Source organism: Pygocentrus nattereri, chromosome 26 (genome assembly GCF_015220715.1).
Source record: "Pygocentrus nattereri isolate fPygNat1 chromosome 26, fPygNat1.pri, whole genome shotgun sequence".
Lineage (NCBI taxonomy): Eukaryota > Metazoa > Chordata > Actinopteri > Characiformes > Serrasalmidae > Pygocentrus > Pygocentrus nattereri.
Window position 1 is genome coordinate 4309484 of NC_051236.1, and position 22319 is coordinate 4331802.

At 40.8% G+C, this 22319-nt stretch overlaps 2 protein-coding genes and 2 pseudogenes across 2 annotated transcripts; all 4 read right to left on the reverse strand.

The window, feature by feature from the left end:
• Window positions 1-675: 675 nt before the first annotated feature.
• LOC108435685 (odorant receptor 131-2-like) lies at window positions 676-1648 on the reverse strand. The gene has a single exon (XM_017711683.2). It carries the CDS (start codon window positions 1615-1617, stop codon window positions 676-678), a length of 942 nt encoding a protein of 313 aa, XP_017567172.1. The 5' UTR covers window positions 1618-1648.
• Window positions 1649-10104: 8456 nt separating this feature from the next.
• On the reverse strand, window positions 10105-13910 carry LOC108435686 (odorant receptor 131-2-like). Its single transcript, XM_017711684.2, has 2 exons — window positions 13013-13910; window positions 10105-10199 (listed from the first exon to the last, which is right to left on the reverse strand). The coding sequence occupies exons 1-2, from the start codon at window positions 13908-13910 to the stop codon at window positions 10105-10107; spliced, it is 993 nt and encodes a 330-aa protein (XP_017567173.2).
• Window positions 13911-14565: 655 nt separating this feature from the next.
• LOC108435687 lies at window positions 14566-15371 on the reverse strand (annotated as a pseudogene).
• A 5416-nt stretch (window positions 15372-20787) lies between these two features.
• On the reverse strand, window positions 20788-21496 carry LOC108435688 (annotated as a pseudogene).
• Window positions 21497-22319: the final 823 nt, after the last annotated feature.

A 22319-nucleotide genomic window follows, 5' to 3' on the forward strand; every position in this document is an offset into this window, starting at 1 on the left:
TGACCAAATCAGGTCAAATTTGCCTGGTCAAAAATACATTCAGCAATCCATCCGCTAAAATTAAACACAATCTTAGTTGATATTTTACTGCTTGTCTGCTGTTATTGGTGCAGGAATGATATGAACATCTGTCCAGAAATTAAAACAGACAGACTATGTGGACAGCATGGCGCTGAGGTGCTGCTAGAAGAACATGACAGCATGCTTTGATGTTGAATTCTCTCATTAGATGTGAACTGTTATGAGTTCCTAAGAGCAGTGAATTGAACCACTTCCTAACTTACACAACTTACCACAACACAGTGCAAATAGATGTAAGATTTAGAGTTTACAGTTGATTATAAAAGTTAGGTATAATAGGATATAATAGTGAAATACTAATAATAGCCTTTAATCTTTAATAGCCTTTAAACATTAAATCTACTCTGTTATCTAATAACATCTTTCTAGAGTGTCACATTTATATAATTCTTCTTTTTGTATTTAATGGGCTTAGACTCTTTACAGCATGTTTAAAGCATCATTTGACACTTGTTTTAGTGCCCATACAAATGCAAATGTACAGTTAGATGGACACCACTGCAAAACATTACACATCAATAATACACATTTGATGTTCTTCATGTTAAAAGAATCTTAGTTTAGAAAGCCACACTGGCAAGTGTGGTGGTTCATTTAGGAGGGTTGTGTTTGTCTTTGATTTCTTTCGTTCAGCATAACACACCACAGGTGCTTTCTCAGATATGCACAGAACATCTGATCTCTCAATCCATACACGATAGGACTTATAAACCTGGGCAAAATGTGGACAAAGACATAAATTGTGAATCGTACATCATTTACAAACAAGGGGAAGAGAGAAATTAACACACTCTCGGCTAGTGGGCCAATGTACGTGAACATGCACAGCAGAAGCTGCAGGCCATGCAGGAGGATGGTATTGCGGGCCTTCCGGGCGTCGGCACCGGTTGCCTTGGCAGTAAACATGATCCTGGAGTAGGTGTAGAACAAAGTGAGCCATACGAAGGACAGATAGATGAAGTATAAAATGTTTCTCTTCTCCACTATGTATGGATGGCGGGACATGGAATCTCGAGTGCAGTAGGTGGTAGAAAGAAAAAATGATAAAGGCTCAGTGGCCAGGATAAAAAACAGGTCAGGAAGAATGGTGAAGGCACCCAAGACCCAAATCAGGCCAATTAGGATGTATGTCCTGCGTACGGTACAAATCTGCATGTGGCGTAACGGGTTACAGATGGCAATGTAGCGCTCCACAGCCATGCCGGCCAGATTCAGTGGAGTGTTGAGGGTGGTGAACAGTACAATCATTAAAAGGAAGAAACAGAAAGACACATTGATTGTATAAAAAATGTAGGAAATGAAATTAATCAACACAGCAGTTGTTAGCTGGCTCATGTCGTTGATGACCATATGGATGAAGAGGATATATCGAGGATTCTCATTAAAGATCTCATGCTTGAGGAAAGTGTGGACAAGCGTGCCGTTAACGTAGTTGATGGAGATGTACAAAGCCACGATGATCACATTCTTGGTCACAGCTATCATATACGGGTCCCGTTTAGTCTGGGTGATGTTGCTGTAGATTGAGAAGTTCATCACTTGCTCCTTTTAGTACCACAGACCTTCCTCGAACGAGGGTTAAACCTTGGAAAAGATGACAACATTTAATATTAATCCCATATTAAAACATCAGTTCAAGTTTTTTTTCTCTTTTTTTCTTAAAAATAACAATGGTCATTGATAAACTACTGCAGTATTCAAAATGTTAGAAAATATGTACCATTAGAAAATGAAATGTTACAAGGCTTTGCAATGAAGAAATCAAGTCTTTTTAAGCTCAGTTGTCCTAACCTCCTAGGTCTCCTGTGAAAGGAAACATGTGCTTATATATAAGAAAGCTGAGGAGAAGAAGGTCAGCCCCCTTGCTTGATTCCAGACTGACAAAAAAAACCAAGCAACACAGCTCATAAGTGTAATCCTAACCGTCTCTCTCTGAGGTTTATGAGATGCAGTCTGAAAAAGGGTGGGCAGGAACCATCCACTATTTGCAGGTCTTCCTGATGCAGACTTTGATTATTCTTATGTGTATAAGAAATAATTATTAGTCTGTGATTCTGAATAAAGGTAGATTAAGTTTTTTTGGACACTAATAGGTTCAAATTTAGGGCAGCACAGTTGACCAGCCCATCTAGCAGACAGCATAAGTGAAACCTCACAGTCATAGGTTTCGATTCCACGAATAAGAGTCATTATGCAATTTATCTGCCAAATGGAATTGCTCATTTGATCATTTTTCAGATCAAGACAAGTTTTGTCCTCCACAAATTCAACTATGTATAACACCATTTAACCAATTTTATATTTATTACATTACATTACATTTAGCAGATGCTTTTATCCAAAGCGACCTACAAATAATGTGGTACATAGAACAAACAAAATATTTTTTGGTGAAATAATAAGAATTATGTGAAGAGGTGGAATATTTTGGGCCAGATTATCTTTCACATTGCCTTTTATTAAGTTGACACTTTAAGTTGACATTAGTGTTCAGATTATTTTTCAGTAAAATATGTTCTATCTGCTGTGATGGACTGGCGTCCTGTCCAGGGTGTATCCTGCCTCCCGCCCAAAGACTGCTGGGATAGGCTCCAGCACCCCCCCGCAACCCTGACGGAGAAGTGGTTTAGAAAATGGATGGATGGATGTGTTGTATCTGTGTTTTTGAATTTGTGGGAAAGACTGAAGTGCGCTCATTTGAGATACAAGAAGTTCCAGCTCATACACGTGATGTAGGGACTTAAATGGGGCATTTAGATGGACATAAATGCAATATTTGAATGGTGGTTTGCTGAACTGGATTACTCAACAATTCTTCAACTGCAGCTCCATCACTCTGGACACACAGGGTATACCCTGCTGATCATTGTGAGGACTTAATTGCATTATGGCTAAAGCAGAGAATTTGGGCGTTTAAATTCTTGATTTTTGCCCTTTGTTATAATATGAAGGCAAAAAGCAGAGACATAAAAGTAGCGAGAGGATTTTTGGTGCTTGCTGAAACTTCTGACTGTTGGTTGGCCACAGGTGGATGGTTAGAGTGTGCTGAGTGCTGTGATGTGTATCATGTTGCTGTTTTAACCATTAGTTGGAATACAAAGGCTAAAACCAGAGCACTAATATTAGGATTTTTGGTATTTTTCTAAGGGGATTACTAGCTGATGCTGACATCAAGCTGTCTTTTTAGAGCCGGGCCTGATGAGTGTTTGATATGTGCATCATGACTGTAGCTTAAACTTTGTCCCATTATCTGGGCCAAGGCGGGTAATAAGACATATACCATATTTCCAAAAGAATTCGCTCATCTGCCTTCACACGCTTATAAAATTGAGATCCCATTCTTAATCCACAGGGTTTAATATGACATTGGCCCACCCTTTACAGCTATAACAGCTTCAACTTCAAATTTTTGACTGTTCTTCTAGAAGCGCATTTGTGAGGTCAGACACTGATGTTGGACGAGAAGGCCTGGCTCACAGTCTCCGCTCTAATTCATCCCAAAGCTGTTCTATGGGGTTGAGGTCAGGACTCTGTGCAGGCCAGTCAAGTTCTTCCACACCAAACTGGCTCATCCATGTCTTTATGGACCTGCTTTGTGCACTGGTGCGCAGTCATGTTGGAACAGGAAGGGCCTGTCCCCAAACTGTTCCCACAAAGTTGGGAGCATGAAATTGTCCAAAATCTCTTGGTGCTGAAGCTTTAAGAGTTCCTTTCACTGGAACTAAAGGGCCGAGCCCAACTCCTGAAAAACACACTATGATCCCCCCTCCACCAAACTTTACACTTGGCACAGTGCAGTCAGACAAGTACCGTCTCCTGGTAACCAACAAACTGGCTGGTCACTCCAGAGAACACGTCTCCACTGAGTCCAGTGGTGGTGCTTTACTGTTGAAATCACAATCTAATATTGTCATCAGAAAAAAGGCATGGGTCACTTCCAAAAAAGACAGGAGATACAAAAAGGTAAACAGTCCAAAAGGGGCCAGGCAAAAAGGCCATGTCAATAAAACAGGAAGAATGAATCAGGACCAGGAATACAAGCAAAGGAAAGAAAGATGCTCAGTAGCTCTGTGGAAAGAAGTATTACCTTACAACAATTAAAAAATTGAGTCCAAGCAAACCTCAGAGCTGAAGTAAGGCACGACAAAGAGTCCAAGGTGGCCTCAGAGCACGCTCCCAACTGGAAATCTGAACAGGAGCAGACCCAGAACTGCCATGCCACTAAGGAGACGGGGTCCATCCATGATTGCCCCACAGACGAGCAAGAAGGGAACTGAGAAGCCTTTTCCATGGATGAACCATAGGCTAGGGAGCAAGTTTACCCGGATGTTGATTGTCAGAGTCAGCAATCAAACCAGGATCCACGACCCAACACTGCTCCTTAGAGCCGTATCCCTCCCAGTCCATGGAGGAGTTCACCTGCTTGTTTCCGGGAGTCCAGCAACTGTCAGCATGATGTCAGTCATAGTCTCGTCCAAAGGCTCTGGAATAACAGGTTTAAGAAGAGATACATGTGATGAGCATGAAACTCTATAATAAGGAGGTAAGTCTAACTTACCTAACACACACACACACACACACACACACACACACACACACACACAACTAATATGTTTGAGGACCCTAAATGGACCAATGTACTTGGGCTGCAGCGTTTTACTTCCATCCATTGCCCTGAAGTCCCTTGTAGAGAGCCACACATGATCACCAGGTTGGCATACTGGTGTCTCTCCTCTGTGACAACAAGGAGCAAGTCGATCATGTTGGATTGCAACCTCCATCCTCTGCTGTGTTTCCTCTCAGACCCTCTCACTCCACTGCATCCAATCATCAATTACTGGTGCATCTGTGGTCACACCTGTCCATGGTGCTATTGGAGGCTGGTAACTGATCAGAGCTAATGAGTGAGTTTTGTGCTATTTCTGCCCAGAGGAGGAAATTTTCCTAATTCTTGATTCATGCATTCACATTCTCTGTTAGATTGAGGGTGATATCCAGACGTCAGACTTATGGAGACCCCTACTTGTTTGAAGAATGCAGACCAGATGTGGGAGGTAAATTTGGGACTCCTGTCTGATAGAATGTCCTCTCGAATTCTGAAGAAACCAAAAACCTGATTAAGCAAGGCTTTGCCTGTGTGGAAATATTCAAGATTATTATGATCGGTTGATATACTAAATGAGTGAAATGGATGGTCAGGTGATGACTCTTTACCTTCTGATCATCCATGATGACCCTCTTGAAACTGATAATGTGATGTGTTCTGCATTGACTACACCAACATTTGTCATCCATACCACTAGTTGGCACTGCGCTGCCCCTTGTTACAGTGATTGCCTGTATGCACAAATGAATTCAGATGCCTCACTAAACGAGTATAGTTCTCATAGTGAAAACGTGTCTGAGTATGTCTCATCGAAAGGTTATCTAAAAGAAACCCACTACATAACATAATTGGCGATGATGTGAACTTTACCCACGATTACCGATGTTGTTTCCGCCATGGTATTGACTGTGAGTGGAGGAAGGGAAAAGTTCGGTCATGGTGGAAAGTTGTCCAAGACCCACATGCCTAGCAAAGAGAGAGCAAGTATTAACGGCACGAAATGGCTGGATACGGATTCATTGGATATATAAATGCATTCGACGAGAATTTGGAGCAACGGACAACCTATGTGGAGAGGTTTGAGCACTTCGTAAAGGTGAACGAGATCGAGGAAGATGTAGTGTAATGGGTGCTGCTATGTATGGACTTTTACAAAGCCTCATAGCTCCTGAAAAGCCAGGGGAAAAGTCATACGAAGACATGGTGAGTGTTTTGCAAGGACATTTTTCTCCCAAACCAATTGTTATCACAGAAAGATTTCACTTTCATAAAAGAAATCAACATGAGGGCGAATCTGTGACACAGTACATTGCAGTCATTAAAAAACTCTCAGAACACTGCAAATTTGGCACACACGTGCAGGATGCATTGAGAGACAGGCTCGTTTGGGGACTGAACACAGAGGCAATACAGAAAAGATTGCTGACCAAAGTGGCGCTCACATGCCCATAAGGCGGTAGAGATAGTCATGTCTATAGAGACCATAGCACGAGACGCATCAACCAAGCAACGCACTAAAGGTGCATGCAGTGTCAGTGAATAATCAGCAACGCAGCAAGTGTGCGATCTGTGGAAAAAAAAACAATCATAAAGAAGCAAATTGTTATTACAAGGAACTGAAATGCCACAATTGTAGTAAGAAAGGTCACATATCAAAAGTCTGCAGAAACAAAGAGACTGTAAATAATGAAAAGACACCTGAAGTCAAGCATAAGAACAGAGTGCACCACATGGAGGCAAAAGAGGGGTCCAGTAGTGATGGTAGCACAACAGATTCAGAACCAAGTTTGCATATGGTGGCTCAGAAGGGAAATTTGTCAGACGTGTTAAACCAAAAACTGAAGGGCAGATGATTGAAATGGAATTAGACGCAGGCGCAGCAGTTAGTCTGATTTCAAGAGAATAGTATGATGCGCAGTTTTGCAACTTGCCTTTGCGCCAAACAAGTTGAAGACATACACTGGCGAGATGATTTCACCAGAGGGAGTCATCACAGTCTCTGTAAAAATGAATAAGCAGAGGGCTAAGTTGCCACTGTATGTGGTTGAAGGGGCTTCACCCCCACTTTTCGGTCGAGAATGGCTGCGAAAAATACAGATTGGCAGGAAATTAGGACGATCTGTGAAGAGACGCTGGAGAGAAAGGCACAGTGAGCTTTTTAAAAAAAAGAGTTGGGCACTGAAGCTGCCATAGCCCTGAAACTGGATCATCAACCATGTTTCTGTCAAGCAAGAGTCGTTCCCTATGCCCTCAGGCCAAAAGTGTAGGCTGAGATCGACTGACTGTGCGAAGAGGGTGTCATATCACCTGTCAAGTTTAGCGAGTGGGCACCACCCATTGTGCTCGTTGTTAAAAAGAATAGAGATGTTAGGATTTGTGGCAATTTTAAAGTGACAGTCAACCCTGTGTGTAGAGAAATATCAAATTCTGCACATTGAGGATTTATTCGCATCTCTCTCAGGAGAATGCCAACATTTCAGCAAGCTGGACTTATCCCATGCATATTTGCAAATGGCTGTTGAAGAAAAATCGGGGAAATACCTCCCAATAACTACGTCCAAGGGTCTGTTCTGTTATAACAGAGAGGCATCACAACACGGTAATGTCGACAGTTTGTCATGTCTATCTCCGAAAGAGAAAAGTAGTGCAGTGGACAGTTTTCACATTAGACACTTTGAGGCCTTACCTGTGAACTGCAAAGAAATCTGCAGAGACAGCAGGACAGATCGTGTTCTTGCCCAAGTAGTTGAAATGGTGTCCACAGGTCATTTTCCAAGTGTCCAGGATGGAGACAGTACAATGGCACCATTCATCAGCAGAAAGAATGAACTGACACTCCAGCAAGGGTGCCTTATGTGGGATATTCTTGTTGTCATCCCACCAAAACTGTGGCCCAGAGTTTTGTCTACACACAGGATATCCGGGTGTTGTGAAAATGAAGGCTGTCGCTTGCAGTTATATGTGGTGGCCAGGAATTGATGCTCAAATTTAGCAAGTCTCAAAGACCTGTCAATCCTGTCAGCTCACACAGAAAGCATCAGGACCATCACCTCTCCATCCATGGGCCTGGCCTGGATCTCCATTGCAGAGTATCCATGTTGATTTTGCCGGTCCTTTCCAAGGCCATATGTTCATGGTAGTGGTAAAGGCACACTCTAAATGGCCGGAAGTGCACCTCATGAGTTCCACCATGGCTTCTAAGACAATACAGGTGTTGAGAGGGCTGTTCAGTCGCTATGGGCTCCCTGAAGTCTTAGTAAGTGATAATGGCCCACAGTTCACTTCAAGCGAGTTTGAGACATTCATGAAAAGCAACGGAGTGAAACACATCCGCTCTGCACTATTTCATCCATCTACAAATGGCCTTGCAGAATGTTTTGTGCAAACATTCGCTGAAACATTCCACAGGAACAGCTTCACTTCAACACAGGCTGGATGTGTTCTTACTAATGTATCACAATACTCCACACTCCAAAACCAACGAGACACCATCCATGCAAACTGCGACGCATAAACAGCATTCTCGACTTGACCTGCTGAAGCCAAATGTCACATCAAAAGTGGAAAAAGCTCAAGAGGCACAGTGTACTCATTGAGAGATTCATGCAAAGTCCAGGTCATTTGAGGTTGGTGACAGTGTTAGTTCGGGATTATGGGAGAGAAGTGGACACCAGGAGAATTGTCAGCCGAAACTGGTCCTGGGTCGTACACAGTCAACATTGGATCATCAGAACACTAGAAACGCCACGCTGATCAGATGTTGGCCAGACATGCTGAGTTGAATGCTGCAGCCAACAGAGAACCAGAATCTTCTCACGCTACAGCAGAACTACCTGTGTTGGAGAACACCACTCCCATACCTGCTACATATCCTTCTCCGGAGCCCATGAGCGTGTCATCACCACTAGTAACCTTTAAGGGAAACCAACACGCATCCAAGAGACTGGTAAGCGATACCCATCCAGAGTTATCAAACCACCCGTTCTTTACAGCCCTTAAGGCATTAAGCATGGTGGAGACAGTTTCTGTTTGGACACTTTGAATGAGAGACTGTTGAATTTTACTGTTGTTAGTCTAAGAAGTCATTTCTCAAGAATAAGGCCAGAATAAACCCTTGACTGATTCAGGGGTTTGGGACAGTCTACTCCCAAAAAAAAGTGTTGCAATGTTGTGTTCATGTTTAATGGGAGAAAAATATTTGGTGGGAAGGAGATGATGTATATGTTCTGCATTAACTACACCAGGGGTGGCCAACCTGCAGATTGCAGCAGAACAACGCGTTGAGCCAGGCTACTAGCTATCCAACCACCGAAACATGGCAGTGTCGGGGAAATGTAAAGCCAAGCGAAAATACGATGAACACAGAACCTTCTTACCAGAGTTTGAGGATTCGTATTTTTTTACTGAGCGGAAAAGGAAGTTTGAAGTTCTGTTTGATATGCCAAACATCGTTATCCAATTTTAAAGCTTCCAATCTTCAGCACCACTTTACAAGCCAGATTTGAAATGGATTGTGGAAAACAAAGAATGCCAGATGTCCCACTAAACTCATCTACATGACAGGTAGGAAAATGGGTATAAAAACTATAAATGTTTGTGTAAATATAGCCTGTGGCTCCTAGTAGTAATGAACATTTTTTTCTGGCTCTTGGTGTCTGAAAGGTTGGCCAACCCTGGACTACACCAACGTATGTCATCCGTACCACTAGTGAGCACTGCGCTGTCCCTTGTTACAGTGATTGCCTGTATGCACAAATGATGTATGCCTCAGTAAACGAGTATAGTTCTCATTAGTGAAAATGTGTCTGAGTATGTCTCATTGAAAGTTTATCTAAAGGAGCCCACTACATAACAGATAACATGACCCAAAAAAGGTACCTGATTAAATGAAATTTGCATTTCTCTCCTTTGACAAACAAATTATTTTCAAGGAGCCTTTTTAGGACAGCATGGACATGAGTCACCAGAATGTTGTGGATGTATGCAATGGAAAATGAAATAATGAAAGCTTGAAAGACAGAGATCATTGGCGAGACCAAAAAGCATGACTAATTCAGAGGGGGAAGTGGAAGGCCTGATGAATCCCTGATCAAGGGCTTCTTGGATATGGATGTCCATAGATTGTTCTTCTCAAGTGAGGGGATACATTCGCGTTATCAATAAGATCTATGGAACAATCATGAGTCAGTGAGGAGGTAATTTTTTGGATTTAAGATAAAAGGCTGACCTTTTTTTTGTATGTTGTGTTCAGACCAGGAAATTATGGGGTTGTGTTTTTCTAACCAAGGGAGACCTAAAATGAGTTTGAACCAACAGAGAGAATTGTTCACTATGCAAGGCGCTGGTCTCTAAATGAACAGGTCAGTTTTGGCAGCGATGAATCCAGCTCCAACAGGGATTCCATCCAATGCTGCCTCTCATAAAATCATCTTCAGGGCCTCCACCTGGATCTGAAGTTGTTCCTTGAGGCATGAATGGATGAAGTTCCCCTCAGCACCAGAATCTGTGAGGGCTAAAATAACAACAGAAACCGGATGATAGCAGACAACAACCAGTAACAGAAAATTTTGAAACCAACCTCTTTGTGGGAACACTCATCATATATTCCCAAGGATTAGCACCAGAGTGTTTTGTGGATGGATCCTGCAGTCACAGAGGTGATGTCCGGCACCACCACAATACAAACAAAGGCCCTCTCTCACTCTACAGAATACTGTACTACAGAATAGTTACCCTGATGTAATTTGGTTAGTAATTATCTGCTCATATTTCCTTCATAAAGAAAATTTCATGAGGAAATTTGATCAAAAATTGAGAAAAACACATATTGTGAATATGGGACTAGCTGGCCATGGCCCATTCTAAGGCTCTATCTGATAAACGCTTGCTTCTGGCTTGGCAGTGTTCAGGGTCCGAAGTTGGGTGGTGAGACCCTTCACGTTATTCCATCCATCCATCCATCCATCATCTTCCGCTTCTCCGGGGTTTGGGTCGTGGTGGCAGCATCCTAAGCAATGAGGCCCAGACCTCCCTTTCCCCAGCCACTTCCACTAGCTCCCTGGGGGCGACCAGGCCAGCTGGGAGATATAGTCACGCCAGCGTGTCCTGGGTCTTCCCTGGGGTCTCCTCCCGGGTGGACTTGCCTGTGACACCTCCCAAGGGAGGCGTCCAGGAGGCATCCTAACCAGATGCCCGAACCACCTCAGCTGGCTCCTCTCGACGTGGAGAAGCAGCGGCTCTACTCCGAGTCCCTCCCGGATGACCAAACTTCTCACCCTATCTCTAAGGGAGAGTCCAGACACCCTGCGGAGGAAACTCATTTCGGCCGCTTGTATTCGCGATCTTGTTCTTTCGGTCATTACCCAAAGCTCATGACCATAGGTGAGGGTGGGAACGTAGATCGACCAGTAAATCGAGAGCCTTGCCTTATGGCTCAGCTCTTTCTTTACCACACCTTCATGTTATTCACATGTTGTATTAGCTGGGCTTGTTCTTAAGACTGTTGATGTGCCAAAGACTCAAGAGAATGAGTTATACTGGTTAATGCCTGTTGATGTTGGCCTAATAAGTGTCCTTGCTCTGTAAGAGCGTTCTCGAAAGCCTCCGAATCCACCATCTGCATTGTTGGAGAGGTATTCTGTAATGAGTCAGAGTAACTCAGCCGCCCGAGGGTAAAAAGAGAATGAGTTGCTTTACTGTTGAAATCACAACCCAATATGGTCGTCAGAAAACAGGCATCACCAATAATTTCAGTTTATTACCATTTAACCACTTGGATTGTAAAATTTGGAGGTAAACATTTGTGTTTAAATATGAACTTTTGCTGTCATCGCATGGAAACGTTTGAAATGAGTATCCAAATGTTTCCTACATTGGCATTCATGCAAGCACCACCTTCCTCCTGATTAGGTAGATCAGATTGACTGGATTCATTAGCAAAAATTTCAACTCTGCTCAGCTTCTTTTGATGCTTCACATCCTCCAGAACCAGAGCTTCCCCAAGAAAACAAATGGGATTTTATGTAGTGCTTTGCCTCCACATTATGTGGATGCAACATTAGAATTATTTTGGGGGGATTTTTATTTGGTCATGGTCTGGTATGCTTGCATAAACATTGCGGCAACATCACACTGATATTAACAAATATGAGTGAGCTTTGTTTTAAAAAGGGATAGCTGTGTTTAAGTCTGGCTAGATCTAACCAGATAATTATCAATTAACTTTGGTCATTGTATTGCTTGAGTAACTTTAAATTTATGGTTAGATAAACATTTTTTACATGGGAGATTTTCATGTTAGATAACTGTGCCCCTATTTGAAAAGGTCCTTTGTCTAGTATTGCACTTTGTTTATATCTCAAAGCATTGAAGGTGAGAAATATGCAGCAACAGAAAATACAGAAGAGGCAATATATACTTTTTTTCCCCTGGCATTTTACATGGAATGTACCTTATGAGCACACAAAGTTGTTTGCCAAGTCTGTACTGTATTGTTTTAATATAGTGTGAAGGCTTTTCACCTCAAAGCCCAACTGTTTAGAACTACAGAAAGCATAACAGCACATGGGAAAATAATTTTTTCTTTTCTTAAGTGCTGACACTGAAAACTGAAAAGCATCAGATTGAGCAATTCAGTTGAGTCAAAGGCACCCTCTCATGAACCCTTGATGTTAACAAAAAAAAAAGAAATATCTGGCAAATTCATGTTATGGAAAAATATAATCAATATATATTATACACACACACACACACACACACACACACACACACACACACACACACACACACACCAGTCTGGACTTCAAAACATTTTATATAGTTTAGATTTGATATAATAAAGAAAAAATAAACCGAGGCAAGTAAAATAAATCAACAGAAACAAAAGTTGCAATAACATCAAATATGATATCAGCGCTGAGGACTCCATGAAACAAAGTGTTTTTCCAAGGTGTTGAGAACCATGGAAAACAATTACACCCCTGCCTTTAGTCCAAGATATATTTAGAAAAGATGTAGTGTGTGCACTCAATTAATGAGCTCAAACCCAATCTTTAAAGCATCCATTTAAACCTTGTTTTAGTGCCGTTACAATGGTAAATGTATATTTATATTTATATCATGTTCTTATATACAAATGTATGTAGTACTGCAAATCATACAGTGGGTGTACAAAATCCCCTAAAACAAATACAAATGTGTGTTCATGACAATTTCGTTTTTTTTTTTTTTTTTAAATCATCTTAATGAAGACCGCCACACCGGCAGTGTGGTGGTCAAGTTAGGAGGTTTGTGTTTTTCTTTTTTTCTGTTCTTTCAGCCTAATACATGACAGATGCTTTTGCAGGTATGCACGGAACATCTGATCCCTCCATCCATACACAATAGGACTTATAAACCTGGGCAAAATGTGGAGAAAGATGTAAGATGTGAATCGTATGTCATTCAAATGCATGGGAAAGAGAGAAACTAATGAGCTCTCAATTAGTGGGTCAATGTATGTGAACATGCACAGTAGGAGCTGCAGGCCATGCAGGAGGATGGTATTGCGGGCCTTCCGTGCATCGGCACCGGTGGCCTTGGCAGTAAACATGATCCTTAAATAGGTGTAGAACAAAGTGAGCCATACGAAGGACAGATAGACCAAGTATGAGATGTTTCTCTTCTCAACCAGGTACGGAGACCGGTACACAGTGTCTCGACTACAGTAGATGGTAGAAAGAAAGAATGATAAAGGCTCAGTGGCCAGGAGAATGAACAGGTCAGGAAGAATGGTAATAGCACCCATGACCCAGATCAGTCCAATTAGGATGTATGTCCTGCGTACAGTGCAAATCTGCAAGTGATGCAACGGGTTGCAAATGGCAATGTAGCGCTCCACAGCCATGCTGGCCAGATTCAGTGGAGTGTTAAGGGTTGTGAACACTCCAGTCATTATAAGGAAGCAACAGAGAGAGAAGTTGATTATATAAAAGACATAGGAAATTATATGAATCAAGACTGCAATTGTTAGCTGGCTCATGTCGTTGATGACCATATGGATGAAGAGGATATATCGAGGATTCTCATTGAAGATTTCATGCTTGAAGAAAGTGTGGACAAGCATGCCGTTAATGTAGTTGATGGAGAAGTACAAAGCCACAACAATCACATTTTTGGTCACAGCTATTGTGTACGAGTCCCTCGCTTTTGTTTGGGTGATGTTGCTGGACATAGACAAGTTCATCACTGCTTCTTTTACCACCACAGACTGCCTTCCTCAGATCAAGCAGTTAAACAGTAGAAAAGATAATGACAATTAATATTCATCCCGTATCACAGCATAATATACTGAGCACTGTATGCATATTTTGTTTTGTTCTTTAAAACCGGAACATGTAACAACTAAATTTCTTTTCAATTGCATAAAATTAGCAACAATAAGTTTTGAAATTTCAGTTTAAATAGTGTTGGAGTGTATGTATAAAGAAGAAAAATGACGCTACAGAGTCTGACAGTGAACAAATCATCAGGTATTCTGATGCTTGACTGTCCTAACCTCCTCTGTCTCCTATGAAATGAAACATTTATTTCCAAGTGCTTATATTTCAGATTCGGTTAAGAGGGTCAGCCCCCTTACTTGATTCCAGAGAAATAAACAAGCAACCCTGCTCTAACTGTAATCCCAAGAGTCTTTCTGTAAGATTTGTGAGATGCAGTTTATTTGCCAGACAGAAGGGCACCAAGGAGTGTGTAGAAGTGTGGTTTGGAACCATCCACTAGTCTGGGGGCCTTACTGATGCAGCATTTATGGTTATTCAGCTGAAACATCAGCTGTGAACTATGAAGCTGTAATTCTGAATAAGGGTAGATCAATGATTTTGGACATTTAGAGGTTCCATTTAGTTGCTTTTTAGCACTGTGTCAAGCAGCCCATCAACCAGATGGCTTAAACAACAGTTCCTAGCTAAAGGGATATTTTGGACTGGCCTTGTGTAGTATGCTTTATTCCAGCTCTTGTGAGACCCTGGCTGCTCCCTATCCATAATTAAATACACCTGCTTTTTCAGGTATGCACAGAATATCTGGTCCCTCAATCTGTGCATGATGGGACTTATGAACCTGGGCAAAATCTGGACAAAGATGTAAATTGCGTATTGCGGGCCTTCCGGGCGTCGGCGGCCTTGGCAGCACACGTGATCCTGAAGTAGGTGTAGCACAAAGTGCTACATACGAAGGGCAGATAGACCAGGTATGAAATGTTTCTGTTCTCCACCATGTATGATGGTGGAGCAGAGCGTTTTGATGGCAGTTGACAGAAGAATGGAAAAAAAAGGCTCAGTGGCGTCAATGTAGCGCTCCACAGCCATGCCGGCCAGATTCAGTGGTGTGTTGAGGGTGGTGAACAGTGCAATCATTATAAGAATGCAACAGAGAGAGGCATTAATTGTATTAAAAAAATGTAGGAAATGAGATTAAGCAACACTGCAGTTGTTAGCTGGATCATGTCGTTGATGACCATATGGATGAAGAGGATATATCGAGGATTCTCATTGAAGATCTCATGCTTGAGGAAAGTGTGGACAAGCATGCCGGTAATGTAGTTGATGGAGAAGTACAAAACAACAATCACATTCCTGGTCACAGTTATTTTGTATGAGTCCCTTATCTTACTCTGGGTGATGTTGCTGTACGTTGAGAAGTTCATCATTTGCTCCTTTTAGTCCTCTGGTGAGGCTGTTAAATAATAAAAAACAAACATTTAAGAGTCACAAATCACATCACATTTTAATAAATACTATATGCACATTTCTTTTTTAGTAAGGGTAGTACATTTAGTATTTAGTACATGAAAAATCTGTGTGTTTAACTGCCAGTATTTCTTCATATAATCTTAATGACTATTTAATAACAGTTATTTTTTGTGTATATAATGTTAGAATATGTGTATCATCAAGAAAATTAAGATGTTAAAAAGACAATGAAGAAATCATCAGGTCCTTTGATGTTTATTGGTAATAATCTCCGAAGTCTCCTATGAAAAGAGAGTGCTTATATTTAAGATGAGGAAAAATAGGTTCAGCCCTCTTACTTGATTCCAGAGAAATAAGCAAACACTGTTCCTAAGAGTAATGCAGTGTCCCTCTTTGTGATTTATGAGTTGCATTATCTTTCGCCAGACAGAAGAGGGGCAAAGAATCTATAGAAGGGTTGGTTGGAACCGTCCACCATGCTGGAAGCCTTACTGATGCAGCATTTATGATTAATCATATGAGAGATCAGATATGAATTATAAGGCTGTGATTCTGAATTAGGGTAGATTAACAATTTTGAATGCTAATACGTTCACTTTAGGGAGCACTGCACTGAGCAGCACATCTAACGGATGGCATGGTCAAAACCATACCCACAGTTCTCCAACTTCAACTCTGCAATGGAATCATGACAAGATATTTGGAAAATGTAAATGCTCATTTGAATATTTTTCATGTCAAGACATCATATTTTGTTCTTCCTTCATTCAATTATGTATTGCAGATTTAACCCTTTTTATGGAAAGTAAGGTAAGACTTGTGTGATGAATTGGCTGCCACATTGTCGGTTATCAAGTTTACGCTAACAATTTTTTCAAGTTAATTATGTTTTCTGTGAATTCTGCAAAAAAATCTGTCTTTTTTGTGTAAGGACATAAACATGATATGCTTGTTGGACCCTTTCAGGGATGGAAAGAACAATAAATGTAAATGATAACTGTTGGATAAAAGCATAAATTTACCAACATTTTAAAACAATGTAACAAGTAAAATAATGATTCATTGTAACAGCTGCAAATCAAACGTTTGAGATAATATGGAGTGACTGTTTTACATTGCTGTGGAGGAAATATGGGTTTTTGAGCATGGACTGCCTATTTAAGGTCTTGCCACAGCACCTCAATGGGATTCAAGTCAGGACTTTGACTCAACCACTCCAAAACCTTAATTTTGTTTCTTTTGAGCCTTTCAGAGGTGGACTTGCTTGTGTGCTCTGGATCATTGCCTGACTTAACTGCACTTGAGCTTTAGATCATGAACTGACAGGCAGACAATTTCCATTAGGATTCTCTGATACAGACCAGAATTCATGGTTATGCATTATGACAAGTTGTCCAGGTCCTGCAGAAGCAAAGCTGCCCCAGATCACACTACCACCACCATGTTTCACTGTTGGTATGATGTTCCCATGGTGGAATTCAAATGTTAGCTTTATACCATGTCTTCCAAAAAGTTCCAGGTTTGCCTCATCAGTCCACAGAGTATTGCTGTCAATGTGCTTTTGGTGAAATGTTGGTAGGCTGGCCACTCCTGGGAGGGTTTACCACTGTTCCAAGTTTTCTCTGTTTCTGGATAATGGCTCTGACTGTGGTTCTTTCCCAGAGCATTAGCAATGACTTTGTTGTGCATTTGTATTCGAATCCCTTTCGAATGTGGCATCATGTGCTGCTTTTGAGACCTTCTAGCCTGATTCACATTGTCAGACAGGTTCTATTTAAGTGATGTTTAGATTCAACACGTCTTACAGTAATCATGGCTGGGTGTAGCTAGTGAAATTGAACCCAATAGTCAATTGAAGTTGGTTAACTGCTTGATTAAGTAGCTACGGGCACAATTACTTTTTCATGTAGGGCCAGGTAGGGCTTAACAGTATTTTCCCTTAAATAAATTAAATCATCATGTATAAAATGCATGTTATGTTTACTTGCATTATCTTTGTCTAATATTAAAGTTTAATGACTGGAAACATTCAAATGTGACAAATATGCAAAAACAGAAGAAATTGGGAAGGGGCAAATACTTTTTCACAGTACTGGACACACTTTAAACTGAGGAACACCATTAAATAACAAAACCAGTTTGTTTTTGGGGGTGGCAGCCAGCAAATATTTTAGTCTTACACTGTGGCTTGCTCAGCTGCTGGCTGTAGTACATGATGACCCCCTCATTATCCTCCTGTATGTCACTAACACCATAGAGTGAAAATGGCGTCTGACTAAATTAGAAGTGTTCCAGTCCGCCTGGAAGGAGAGCCTTATAGACTATAGAAGAGCTCTTACTGTAGCACGCTCAGCCTCTCTCTCCTCTCTCATAGAAAACAATAAGAACAATCCCAGATTACTATTTAGCACAATTTCTAAACTAACAGAGAACAAAACAGTCACTGAACCCCAGATGCCATCAGCCTATATTTTATGAATTTCTTTAGTGAAAAAATAAAAAATAATTAGATAGAAAATTCTGAACACACAGTTAAACTCCACAAACCTGCTGGCTTATAGTTCCAGTCTAGACCCTGAGAATATTACAGTCACTGCAGATAGGCTGGAATCGTTTACCTTACTTCAAGAAAATGAACTAGTTAAAATAATTTCTTCTTCAAAACCATCGACCTGTAATCTGGACCCAATCCCTACAGTTCTACTCAAAGAAATCTTACCAGAAATAACCAAGCCTATTCTGTCAATAATAAACTCCTCTCTTAGCCTTGGATACATCCCAAAAACTCTTAAACTTGCAGTAATTAGACCACTGATCGAACCTCGATCCCTGTGAACTATCAAACTATAGACCCATCTCAAATCTCCCCTTTATATCTAAGATCCTGGAAAAAGTGGTAACCAAACAATTAAGCTCTTATTTGCATAGGAATAATCTACATGAAAAATTTCAGTCTGGTTTTAGGCCACATCACAGCACAGTACAGTACACAGCACTAGTAAAAATTATAAATGATCTTTTATTATTCACAAACCAAGGAAATGTGTCTTTGCTAGTCCTCCTTGACCTTAGTGCAGCATTTGACACAATAGACCACTCTATCCTACTAGATAGACTAGAAAACCTTGTAGCGGTAACAGGAACAGCTCTTTCCTGGTTCAGGTCCTACCTCACTGATCGATATCAGTTTGTTAATGTAAAGGGTGAATCATCTGTTCTTGCAAAAGTAATGTATGGTGTTCCTCAAGGCTCTATTTTAGGGCCTATATTATTCACAATATATATGCTACCATTAGGCACCATTATCAGTAAACATGGCATAAATTTCCACTGCACATGCAGATGACACTCAGTTATATATATCAAGCAAACCGGATGATAAAATTAAACTTAGCAAGATTGAGGACTGTATAAAAGACATAAAAGATTGGCTGTCAAGTAATTTTCTGCTACTTAACTCAGATAAAACAGAGGTCCTGCTTCTGGGTTCAAAATTAACAATCTCTCAGTTTCATCAAGCTTATCTGTTAAAAATCTTGGTGTCGTGATAGACGCTGATCTGTCCTTCGATGCACATGCATTATCCCTACAGGACGCAGAAAAGTTATTTCATGCATTTATTACTTCAAGGCTAGATTATTGTAATGCCCTGCTGTCTGGATGTCCCAGCAAAAGCCTCAACAAGCTTCAGCTGGTCCAGAACGCTGCAGCCAGAGTCTCACAAAAACCAGAAAGTTCAACCAAAGTTTAAGGACTTTATAGCCTAGAAGACCTGCTCTAAATTTTCAAGAAAACCCTCAAAATTTGAATTAGTCGAGGCACTGGTCTATACGGATGCTGGTGAGCACATGCTGCAATCAGCTGCTTGAACATAGCTGGTGTATTTTAGACGTGAAAGTCAATTAACATGAAAGGCCCTAGCCCAGCGCCCAGTGTGAATGCCATCTTTTCTTTAGCATTAGGAGTAAATGGTACCTGTCCGTAGTCACTCCACAGGTCCAGCAAATTGAACTATGCGGAGCAGGTGAGCCATTCCAAGGCATCAATGTGTGAGAGCGGATACGAGTCAGGTTTGTGTAAAGCATTGTGCCACTGGTAGTCCATGTAAACCCTTTTCCTTTTGAATTGCTGCTGTATATGAAAAGGTCCTAAACAAATAAACGTACCTTGCCTAGCCTAGAGTAGAAGCTGTGTGTGAGTTATAGCAGCAGAGCAGGTTGGAATTGACCCCAGGAAATCCCTGCCCATTAGCAAAAGATCCTCTATTACACCCACTGTCACTGCCCCTTCCTTTACATTCTGCCCTAGCTGGACTCTCAGCAGAAACTTACCAAACGTCAATATCAAAATACTTTTCCCATTTTACATGGAATGCACTCTATGCTTTATTAGAAGCAGTTCATGGTGCACAAAAAATGGGTGTCTGTCTAGACATTAAAACAGGATGATTTTGTGGAAAATACAATGGTGAGATGCTGATAAAAGAAGATGAAAGCGTGCTTTGATGTTGAATTCTCTCTTTTGATGTGGACCGTCGTAAAATATGTTGTCTAGAGCAGAGAACTGAACCAGGGTTCAGTTGAAAGCGGACTGAGCATAGGCTCACAGACCTGTGCTCATGGCCCACTCATTGTCTGTGGCCTAGCAGCTGAGAAAAGCTGGGCTTTGATATTTGTATCATTATCCATGGGTTAACAGTGCTTTGATCTTTTTAATTATGAAATGCCTTTCAACTGCATTCCATTAGCTGTATATATAAAAAGAATTTGAAATGTTTTGATGTTTATTATATTTATACACCCAAAATATCCAAAAAGGACACGTTCACAGAGTTTAACCTGAATTTAGCATAGCAGTGTTTCTCAGTATACAATTGATTGTAAAAGGTAGGGATAATTTGATTTAATAAAGAAATACTAAAAACAGGCAAGTAAAATGTAAATTGTATAAGTAATTGAGATGAACAGCCAGTTTACATCATATTTTTATGATATGAGTGCTGAGGAATCACAAATTTAATTTTTTGTTGACCTCTTTGTAAAAGTAGAATTACACTTATAGAAAAGATTTAATGTACACACAGTTCAAGGGCTCAATTTTAATCTTTAAAGCATCATCTTGTTTAGTTTGTTAATGTACAGTTATAATTATGTTCTTTAATTCTGAAACAAATGCAACTCAATACAGAGGATACACAAAATCCTCTAAAAAATTACACAAATTTGTTTATCAATCTTTCCTTCTTTTAAAATAATCTTAATTAAGGCATCCTCACTGGCAAGTGTGGAAGTTGAGTTAGGAGCTTTGTGTTTTATTCTTTTCTTTCAGCTTATTGCACAACAGGTGCTTTTTCAGGTACGCACAGAACATCTAGTCCCTCAGTCCGTACACGATTGGACTTATAAACCTGGGCAAAATGTGGACAAAGATGTAAGATGTGAATCGTATGTCATTTAAAATCATGGGGAAGAGAGAAATGAATGTACTCTCAAATAGTGGGTCAATGTACATCAACATTCACAGTAGGAGCTGCAGACCATGCAGGAGGATGGTATTGTGGGCCTTCTGGGCATCGGCACCGGTGGCCTTGGCAGTAAACATGATCCTGAAGTAGGTGTAGAACAAAGTGAACCATACGAAGGACAGATAGACCAGGTATGAGACTTTTCTCTTCTCCAACAAGTATGGATGTTGGAACACAGTGTCTCGACTGCAGTAGATGGTAGAATGGAAAAATGATAAAGGCTCAGTGGCCAGGAGAATGAACAGGTCAGGAAGAATGGTGACTGCATCCAACACCCAGATCAGTCCAATTAAGACATATGTCCTGCACACCGTGCAAATCTGCATGTGGCGTAACGGGTTACAGATGGCAATGTAGCGCTCCACAGCCATGCCGGCCAGATTCAGTGGAGTGTTGAGGGTGGTGAACAGTGCAGTTATGACAAGGATGCAACAGACAGACAGAGACGTTAATTGTATACAAGATGTAGGAAATTAAATTAACCAACACTGCGATCGTTAGCTGAATCATATCATTGATAACCATACGGATGAAGAGGATATATCACGGATTCTCATTAAAATATCTCATGCTTGAAGAAAGTTTGGACCAGAGTGCCGTTAATGTAGTTGATGGAGAAGTACAAAGCAACAACGATCACATTCTTGGTCACAGCTACCATATATGAATCCTTCCCTTTTGTTTGGGTGATGTTGCTCTGTGTTAAGTTCATCACTTGCTCCTTTTAGCACCACAGACTGCCTTCCTCAGATGAGGCTGTTAAACAGTGGAGAAGACAATAAGATTTCACACTCATTCCAAACCACAGTACGTTCTGTTAAATGCATATTTTTTCTTTGAAACAGCAACATTTAACATCTGAATCTGTTGGCAGTTTAATACCAATAATTGAACTGTTGCAGGTTACATAGCATTAGAGTATAAGAAAGTGATAATGCTGCAGAGCCTGACAGTGAACAAATTGTCCTAACCTCCTCAGTCTCCTGTGAAATGAAACTTTTCTTCCAAGTGCTTTATTTAAGAAGAGGACCAGAGGGTCAGCCCCCCTACTTCATCTCAGAGACATAAACAAGCAATAGTGATCTTATTGCAATCCCAAGTCTCTGTGATATTTATAACAGGCAGTGTTTTGCTCCACAGAAGGGGGCAAACAGTCGATAGAAAGGTGGGTGAGAACCATCCACTACGCTAAAGGCCTTACTGATGCATGCAATTATGATTAGTTATATAAAAAGATCTGCTGTGAATAAGTTTGTGATTAATAAGGGTGCATTATTGCTTTTAGAAGCTCCAAGGTTCAGTTTATAACAGCACTGATTGGAAAGAGTTCCCCTTAGCCTCCAGAATTAAGAATCATTATCCAAGGTCTTTGCCAAAC